Genomic DNA, 9755 nt, shown 5'->3' with positions numbered 1-9755 from the left:
GCAATTTCTTGCTATCACATTAGAACACTGCAACTGTGCAGATAAACCATGTGCACCCCACTATCTGCTACAAGGCTTATCCTTAATGTAAGGCATGCTCTAAATCCTAAGGTAGCTCACAATTTTTGTTTGCATCTATTGCACACACATCCTTCAGTACCCATCAAATGCCAAGCGGAGGCTGCTCTGAACAATGTATCCAGCTGTAATACAAAACTCATCCATTTGCTATTAAGTAAAATATATACAACGTGGCACAAATACGTTTTGGCTGAGTGAACTTTGACTAGTTCTAGGATAAATTTATGAACGGAGTCTAAGGAACAAGAAGCAGATTAATGTAGTTTATATATCTGTCAGCATCCTCTATGAATGGAACCTAGCTAATTCCAACCAGTTACTTAGTATAATATTTTGGAGTTCCAAAAGACAAGAAAAAATGAAAACTATTTACTGGATTGGCCTATTCTCAATTTTGTTGTACACAAGTTAAGGAAACTTAAGATTTCTTGCCAACAGTTCAGAATTTCATATGAAAATCAATAGCAATAATCTTTATTGTCACCTGCAGAGATGAAAGGAAAACACAAATTTTAAGTTTACTGGATAATGTGCAAGAATAAAACTTGAACTGTGACCAGGATCAAAGCTCAATATCACTAACTGTGATTTCCAGGTGGGGTTAATGGAATACAGGCTAATGTAAAGTTCAACAAATTTCTCATAGTGAATCTACCTGTTTATATGGAGTAGAACAAATCTCAAATATCTGAGAGGTTATTTCAAAATGTTAAGAAATCTGCAGAACAGTGTTTAAATGCTGGCATAAAAACTGGCAACAAATTGAAGACAATCCACAAAATCCTATTTTCCATTGTAGTTTTAATAGTGAATATTCCTTTTCAAATTGACAAGTTTTTCTGAGATGATAAACTGGAAAAACTGCACAAGGAATAGTGTACAGACATTAAGTAATCTAATCTTACCAAAGGTTAGAATTTCCTACACATACATCCCAGCCTTCTCTACTGACACTCAAAGATTTACCAAAGTGTCAGTACATGAATGTAAATATGTAAGTTTTAAAAGAAGTTGGGTAACTACTTTTTGCATTCAAATACAAATGGTTTATGACAACTACCTTTAATGGACAAAATCCTTTGGAAAAACTTTATCATTTGAACAAAATGAAACAAAAAGCATCCAACAATTTTGTTCAAGTGTAATGTTTAAGGTAACCTAAGGAAGTAAGCCAAAGCCATAAATGCCTTCAAATCCCTTTCTATATTTTAAAAGGGATTTAGTCATATTTTGTGAATTTTTTTTCTCTGTGAAAAGAAAATTAATCCCTAAGTGATTTTTTAGAACATCACTTGTTGATTCAATATATTTTTTGCTAATATTCACCTCTACCGTATGATTAAGTTAATTCTTTCTTTACATGCGATGTTTGTCATATGAATTGCGCATGCTGAATGTAAAAAAACCTCATCTGCCACTGATCTGCTGCATTTAAGCAAAATTTCATGACAAATTTACATTTTAATCACCATGCGTTCACACACAGGACTTTTTCATCTTATTCTAAACAAAAGATTATTCTGTACAAAAGGCTAAAATTTAGATTTCTTGGTGCCAAATCCTTGCAGAGCAGGCCAGGAGATAAAATTTAAGTAGTTCGTTGTACAGATGTTTCTACCCACAAACGCTGCAATCCAGGCAATTTTCAGTGGGAACACATAGCAGAGATGCCTACTTCATACAGAGTTTGGATAGGGACTCATTTATTTGCAGAATTCAATCAAAAAAAATCACTCAATTTCAAACCCTGGTCTGTACAAGTGCTCCATTTTGTGGCTGGATAAGTAACCCAATTCCAACAAGTTTAGTCTAATCCTTCCAGATATTTCACTCATAAGCTGCTTCTGAAGAAAGTTCTGAGTAGTTCTCTAATAAAATTAAATAGAACCTCAATATGAATGCAATGTTAGAAATAGACAGCATATATTACAAATCTGTTCTTGATAGGAACATTAGTAAGAGTACATATAAGCTTAAAAACAGCTCAGCAAATGTTGCTGATCTGCAAAAAATTTTATCCACTATTTACAAATAAGACAAAGTGAATACAGAAAATTTTACACATTTGGTAGTCAGGTTACTGTTTGCCAATAGTGGTCTATCAGAAACTGATATTAAGGAAGACTGGAAAATCACCAGTTATTACTTTCTCAGTCTAAATTTGTAAGTACAGAAAATTAAATAACTAATATTGGAGCTAACTCTCTACCTCTGGAGGGAGATTAGGAAGAGACAATAAAATTCTAAGAATTCAAACAAGAAATGCATTAATCCATTAATAAATATGCATGAACCCTACTGAAAAGCATTAATTGCAACCAGGCCTAGTCCTGCATGTATTAAGAACTCACACTCCTGCACTTGCCAATTCAGAACAGTTTAATGATCATTTGTAATGTTTCTATACATAAAACATTGGAAAGAAAACGAAATCTAAATATTTGAATCAACATAGAAGAGCAATTACTCACAACATCACTTAAATGAGAAAGTAAAAACAATGAAACAATGATGCAATTCACACAAGTTCACACAAGAGGGGGGGTTTTTTGTTTTGTTTTTTTAGCAAAGTTTCTTACAGTTTAGCCTGCAGGCCAGCATGAAAGTGATATACAGTTGCTGTAGTGGTCCAGTTTTTCAGAAAAGTTTACTAAGCAGTATGACAGTCCACTTATCTGTACAAGGAGCATCCTATATCAACTCTGCATCTTTATCAACATTCACCCACCTCTGTCTGTGAGAGCATGACGAGAGAGTCCTCAGAAAAAGAAAAGGGAATTCCAAGTAACCCAACCCCCCCCCCCCCCCAAAAAAAAAATTACAACCAAATTTTCCCCTTTTGACAAGATGTTTTTATACAAAGGTTTTTTGTAGTCTAATACTGTCTAAAAGCTATCAGCTTCTTCAAAATGACCACTGTAGGCATGATAATATTCCAGGAACACTTAAATAACAGTTTTTACAATAGGTTTAGGTCCATATTATCAGATTACTTTATATGCACTGGTCTTTCATCTGATTTTAGCCGTTTTCTACGTGGTTGTACAAAATCTTCATCGGAGTCCTCAGTTATTTCACCATCATCCTCTTCCTGTTCAAATTCAGGCAAAGGTTGGAAGGTCCTGTCTGGGTAGATCTCTGTAAGTTTATCTTCAAAGTACAATGCAACTGCTTTCCCTGCCTGTGCTACTTCTGAATCAGCCTGCAAATAAAAGAAACAGGAATATTCACCTGTTGGTAATGCACCTCCCTTCACCAAGTGGGCGTGGTCTGAAACGCTTACCTTCAAATTAATCTCTTGTGTTTCTGCATAAACTTGAACAACTTTCATCATCTAAAAAGGATACCAGAGTCAAAAAAAATGAAATTATAATCCTTTCTAAAGTTATGAGATTGCATAGGGTTTGATGACTAAAGTTAGCCATAACAGGGAAATCAGATTGTTATGACCAGATGAGTATAGTTCTAAAATTGAATGACGTAAAGGCCACCCTCTTTATGATGCTGTTTCAAAATCTATGGTTCGTCAACCTTTGGCAAGATATGAAACTACCGTATAGTAAGTGGCTCCCAGTCATGTTAAAGCACATTATAATAAATGCTCATGATAACTAGCTCAGTTGCCCAGAATGTTATCATGGAAAGTAAATGCTCTATGTTTCAATCACAACAGAAGAGCGACTGTGTAAATCTTGGCTATAAAAGAAATGAGAGTGCTTTCCTGCAGGTTGCATTTCCACTTTGTCAAGCTGTAAAATGCTGGAACTGTATCTGACCCTATGTCATGAGTAAGGAAATGACTGTGTCATGGTGGTCAGCACTGCCCGAGAACTGTACACTTTGCCATTTACATAGACCCTGCTGCCACGCATTGACAGTTCATTAGTTCACTGTCATCTAGTTCTCTTTAAAAAGAGACTAATTAAAGCCAACTAATGGACATTTCCTGTGGATCCTACTGCTCCACATTAAAAGTCTGTAATTTGCTTTGATCTAGTTCTCTTTCAGATCAGTGTGAACTAATGAACTGTTAATCTGTGGGAGCAGGGTTTCCAACTGGTCATGATCATAGCATGAAATTATTCTTTTTTTTTTAAAACCATGACCTTGCTGTGAATTATGCATAATTTTACCATGACAAAATTGTACCCATAATCATGAGTGGTCAGACTGCCGCAGCTTCTAGAATAAGAGTCAGCACTTGAGACTACAAACAGCTTAGTCTAAAAAGTCCTTTTAAAGAACCACTGTTCCCTAGAGCCTCCTGCTACTCTTCCCATAGTTACAATATACTTCTTCAGAGGAGCAGAAGTAGTTTCTTCCAGGGTGGAGGCTTCATTTACTCCCTAGATCAAATGGCTCTAAGAGCTGCACTTCTTCCACATCCCCCATTAGCCTCCACCTGGCATATGGTTATAAAGAGGTCAATTCCCAAATGTTTGTGTCTAAGTCTATAACGTGCAAAAAGTGCCTCATTCTAAAACTTATTTTTAAATGGTTTTTTTGGGGGGTTTTTTGTTTTTACTATTCCAGTATCTTACGTGAGGCAGAGTCAGTTTTAAACATAGGTTTGTTTGCTCGCTCCACAGGGCCTCTCTTTGTGCAGAGAACAGAAATGCTATTTAAACATCAGAAAACTGAAGTTACACATTGAGGAGAACTATCAGGGTCATTGCACCATCTCTAGGGCCACTGCAAGACCATTCCCTACAGTACATTCCCCAGGCCTTTGTGTGATCTTATTGTAAGTGATTTCCCCCACTTCCCTATGTGGGGTACCATTCAATCTGCTTCTGTGCCAGACTATACACCCATCAGCCAGAAGAACAGAGAACTGCCAAATCTTTTGGGAGGTAACAAAGACTTTTGGGGCTCTGCTTATAGTTATGAAAGCCTGACCCTGGGAGCTCAGGAAGAGACAACCAGCAGGGGTTCTCACTAGAGTCTTCTTAGCAATGAAAGTTTATGACATAATATTGATAAGCATTAATGGTATATTCCATTTTTACATAGAATATTTTGGGGGACTGCCCAACTTACACCATACCACAGTTCTCAGCAATAGCCACAATCCAGTCAAGATGGGCCAACCAGAAGGCCTCAGCATGTAACTCCTCCTCATGAATCTAATCTATAAATACAGCTATTGCAGAGTTCATGATTTCTCACAAACTCATGTAAAAACTCACTCCTTCAGTGAATCTTACACTCACTTCTAACTAAAACCCAAAGCAAGATCTGTAATTAATTGGTTTGCATTTACTTATCAAGGGTCCAATGCTGTATCTACTCCAGACATGGAACTCACACAGACTGCAAGGTGGAGGTGTGAGAGGCAGCTGTGGAATCAGGCCTAAATAAATGTCAATCTAAAAAATTCTAGTTTGGAAGTTAACATACTTCATTAAACCTTTCACAGTTCTTGAAGATCAGCCGGACATCTGCCACAAAATCATCAGGAGTTTGGTAGTGCTGGGAATGTTTCTTTTGCAGCTTCTTTTTTACTGTAGATAAATCCATTGGTTTCTTTATAATTTTATAGTAGTTTGGTATCTGTGAAGAAAGTGTACATCTAATCACAAACCATCAAAAAGATTCATATGCAATTTTTATACTTCACAGAAGGTGCAGAATTAATCCACTTAAAATCAGAGTATCAAAATAGCATCCAACCAACCCCATTATAGCATGTGTACAAGATGGAACCATCAGAAGCAACTACCTCCATATATGGGGGAAGAAAGAGGGCAATCAGAGGTTCTATGAGCACAACATATTTTGTTATATTTTAGTGCTGATTATTAGCATTCTGGAAAGAAATGTGTATAAAGATTATAACAGACCATCACTGTCTTTTCTAGAATCATTAAAATCACTTTTCTTACATCTCATAATAGAAGACTGTCAACTAAATCAGATTTTTGGTTTCATCCAAATGGCTGCAAGTTTTTTTTAAAGCCTCTTGCTAAGTACAAATGGTAAAATATTTTTCATTTTATCAGATATCCCAAATCCTCTCCAGTCCATTCAGCTATTGCAGTTGGAAAGGATTTTGTAATTAATAGGTTTAATGATTCAGAGATACCATGCTAGGCAAGACCAATGGAATTTTCAGACTGCTTTTACTCCACAAGTGTCTCTGACAACTATGGCAAGAACACGCAACTCATTCTAAAAACCAAGACTTGTCAGATTGTGGCCATTTGGAGCTATTGTTGGCATTTTATTTTTTCCATAGTTTCATGCAGCAGGAGACTCACCGAGGCTGGGACTGGCTCTTGGAATTCAATGCTCAGCTCATGGCAATATAGGTAAAGCAGGAGACGTTCACATTTCTTGCAAAGGAACAAAAAACTTCAAGTGAATATCCCTTTTTAATCTCAATCTAAAAGTTGGTACTTAACTAATTTAAATAAATTCATATTATTTAGTCTCACCAGTAGAAAATAAAGCCCTTTAAGCCAAGAAGCCTCTTCATTCATTCTAAGAGTGTAAAATGTAACGCTTACAGACTGCATATTGTTGGGGAAGGAAAGAGTGCCTTTACTTCTGCTAGCATAATATACTTAATACAAAAGCTCTTTACTCCTTTTGCTTTCCTTTCCCCAAAAGAAAGCTGTGGCTAATACAACAAAAATTGCAGAACAAGGCAATTAATAAAATAGCCAAATTAGAACAAAGCAACCAGTAGATGTTTAGTGACACTGTTACTACTCAGATAGTTAAATGCAAGGCAAGGTCTGACCTCTCTTTTTTTCATAAATACAGAATTAAACAATCAGAAATTCCATTCAAATAATTGTTTTCAATATTTCCCCTGAAACATTTCCTTATTTCAATTTGTTGGAAAGCTCCTCTGAATAATTCCATTTATTCATGGAGAAGACATTCTAAGGGTTATTCTGACTGATATTAAAACACTTTATACATTAGCCATATATAAAGCTAGAAATCATTTTGACACAGTCAAGACATTTTGCCATAGCTATGCTCTTCGAAATACCTTTCAGCACCTCTCCCCATGAATTTAAGGCATCAAATTTACATATTGTTATGTATGTAGGTTAAAACATCCATGTTAAATCCACAAAAGAACTTCCAATTAAAAACTTTTAGAAGACTAATTCACACTTGAAAGTTAATTTTAAAATATTTTATTAGTTATGTGTGCGCTCAGAAATTGTAACCTACTGGACGAGCACAGCTAAATATGGAGATGACCAATAACAGTTATGTCAAAGGTGACAGTTTTGACATGCAGATACCTACAGTATTTGACACATACCCTTTGGTCCACAGGACTTAAGCCTTGTGCTGTTTTCCCCTTCTTACTATGTTGCAAATTGTCACAATCATATTCTACTTCAGGTTTGCTTAGATCTCTGCAGAACGTACATATCCACTCCCCACTAAATAGGAAGATACACAATTAGTTCAGGAATCCACCAAAGATAAGGTCTATTACATGACCACTACGATGTTTCTACATCTTCTATTCCTTTCAAAAGTCAAGTTATACCTCATTAAAGACTCCTATAGTGTAGAATTTATCATGGTGTGAATCATGTATCCATTAAGTGTTCTGTGCATGCATTTACAAATCACTGAAAAATATTAACTGACAAAATCAGCACAAAACAACTATGAAGCAAAATAAAACCTAAGAGTGAAGACAATATACATGTTAGGGAGGTTTTTAATGCTATTCTTGGGTACTAAGATTCTAGATCCTCTGATCTTATTGAGTTTCAATGTGTGAAGAATAAGCCCACAAAGCTCTTTTTGGGCACTAGTAACATTATTTTAATTTCTGGTACCTGGGAAAGCTGAGAAGTGTTGGTACATGACACGTGAGATGAAACACCTTTGGACACTTTTCACAACATAACAGATCGCCTCCATTTTGGCATACAGCACACCAGTCTTCATTTGGATCATCCTCTTTGTTGTTGCCTTCTCCTCCAACTCTAGCTGATCGATGCATTAGACTTCGCACTGGAGATTTCCCATTTACAAGACTATGTCCAGACTGTTTGCAACTTTCACTTAAATCTGCTGGTTCAGTTTTTACATGATTTTCAAGACTTCCTAATGCTTCCAACTCGCTTTCCAAATGCAAGTTAGTGGAGAGAGGTGGTGTCAAGCTGCTCTCAGGACTGCTAAGCTGAAATAAAATTACTGCATGAAAATCCGCAAAGAGATCAGTATTAACAGATTGATCTTTCCTCATATGGTAGGAGTCAGAAGCCATCTGTTGCTTACTAGAACTGCAAATTAAAACACTTCCCAAAACAAACAAATACTGGCAATTCCTGGTGAGATATTGGAGTTACATACTGTACAGAGAATGACTGACTATACCACAAGTCTCCAGCCTTTTAAGGGGTGACCCAATTCCACTGACAAGTTTAATGGAAAACAAACCTTTTAAACCTTCCCCAAAATAGTCAAGTGTTCACTCTCCTGTACTGGCCTTTTTAAGAAAGGTCTTTGGATAATAAATTCCCTCTGCTCCTCTCCCAACATACAATTCCATTACTATCAACAGAGCTGGGAAGCCCTCCTATATTCTCTTGCAGTTCCTCTGCATCCAACTGTAAGCTTCTGCTAATGCTCATTTATGTATTTGGGAGATTAATCCTAATTTTCCATGCTACACTGCATAGAGTTACAAACATTCAGGAGATTGATACTGAAGGAACATGTCAGTAAATTATCAGAAGCTTTTATTAGCTAGAGATTAAAAACCGTGAACATACTAAACCCTTGATGGTAATCTTATTGAGATCCCAAAGACAGTACCAGCTGGGGTACTACCCTGCTTCTGCCTCAGCACATCAGCTGTTCAGCATGACAGAATCAAGTCCTAAACCAGGGACCAATTTGAGATTAGGCTCCAATTTGTTTCTACTGTACAGCTTTCATTGCTGCATTACTCAACAGCAACATACATAACGACACTCAGTGGGATAGGACATCTTTCACATGATGCCAAGTCACATCCAGCCCAGATCAATAGTGAACAAACTGCTACAATTTGATGTCCGTATGGTGATACCAGTCCCATGGTCAGTAGACTGATGTCCACGTCACAAAATCCATCAATGCAACCAGCAAACTTGGCTGCAGTTTAAGCAGAGGTATCAAGGGAACTGAAATGCCCTCTCATCTCTCAAGCTGGCCCATAGAGAACAGAGTTCAGGCACATTACTAGGAGCTGGTACGGTGGGGATGCTTTCCCTTGTGTCTCCAGGGTGTTAAGCACCATCTATTTATGGGTTTCCAAATTCTTAAAGGTGTTGTTGGGGGAGGGGTAACATGCAATTCACAAAGGAACTTTACCATGCATGCACTCCTCCTGCCATCCTCTGTTTTTTCTTGCTTCACTGCTCCTGAGAAACTGCATCTCTCTTCCTCTGTCCCTGGCTCTTGCTTGACTTTCACATGGTCAGACTTGAAGTTAATGCCAGTCTTCTCAACGGTTCTGCCTGATGAACCACAGCTTGAAAGACACAAGAGTACATGGAAAGCTTAGTCGCACCTGAAACTGACAAACTCCTGTCCGGAATGGTCTAGGTTTCTTGGTCCTGCCTCAGTGCAGGGTGGACGTGACCTCTCAAGGTTCCTTTCAGCCCTACATTTCTAGGACTAAAATTATTTGAGTGAACATTTCA

The 9755-nt window shown here is 37.1% G+C and overlaps 1 protein-coding gene across 3 annotated transcripts in view; it reads right to left on the bottom strand.

Moving 5' to 3' along the window:
- Positions 1–2891: 2891 nt before the first annotated feature.
- The window catches only part of TRIM33 (tripartite motif containing 33), a 54348-nt gene continuing 47484 nt past the window's right edge, over positions 2892–9755 (bottom strand). For all 3 annotated transcript variants that reach the window (XM_067558757.1, XM_067558758.1, XM_067558759.1), the window contains 7 exons: positions 9424–9583; positions 7899–8245; positions 7367–7490; positions 6342–6416; positions 5482–5634; positions 3365–3415; positions 2892–3283 (listed from right to left, as the gene is read on the bottom strand). In XM_067558757.1, the coding sequence (XP_067414858.1) occupies positions 3071–3283; positions 3365–3415; positions 5482–5634; positions 6342–6416; positions 7367–7490; positions 7899–8245; positions 9424–9583 (1123 nt within the window). In that variant the 3' untranslated portion in view covers positions 2892–3070. The remainder of the gene's footprint in view (positions 3284–3364; positions 3416–5481; positions 5635–6341; positions 6417–7366; positions 7491–7898; positions 8246–9423; positions 9584–9755) is intronic.

This window comes from Emydura macquarii, unplaced genomic scaffold (assembly GCF_026122565.2).
Source record: "Emydura macquarii macquarii isolate MOO-44397 ecotype Brisbane River unplaced genomic scaffold, CSIRO-AGI_Emac_v2 contig_2184, whole genome shotgun sequence".
Taxonomy (NCBI): Eukaryota; Metazoa; Chordata; order Testudines; family Chelidae; genus Emydura; species Emydura macquarii.
This window is presented reverse-complemented; position numbering and strand designations above follow the sequence as displayed.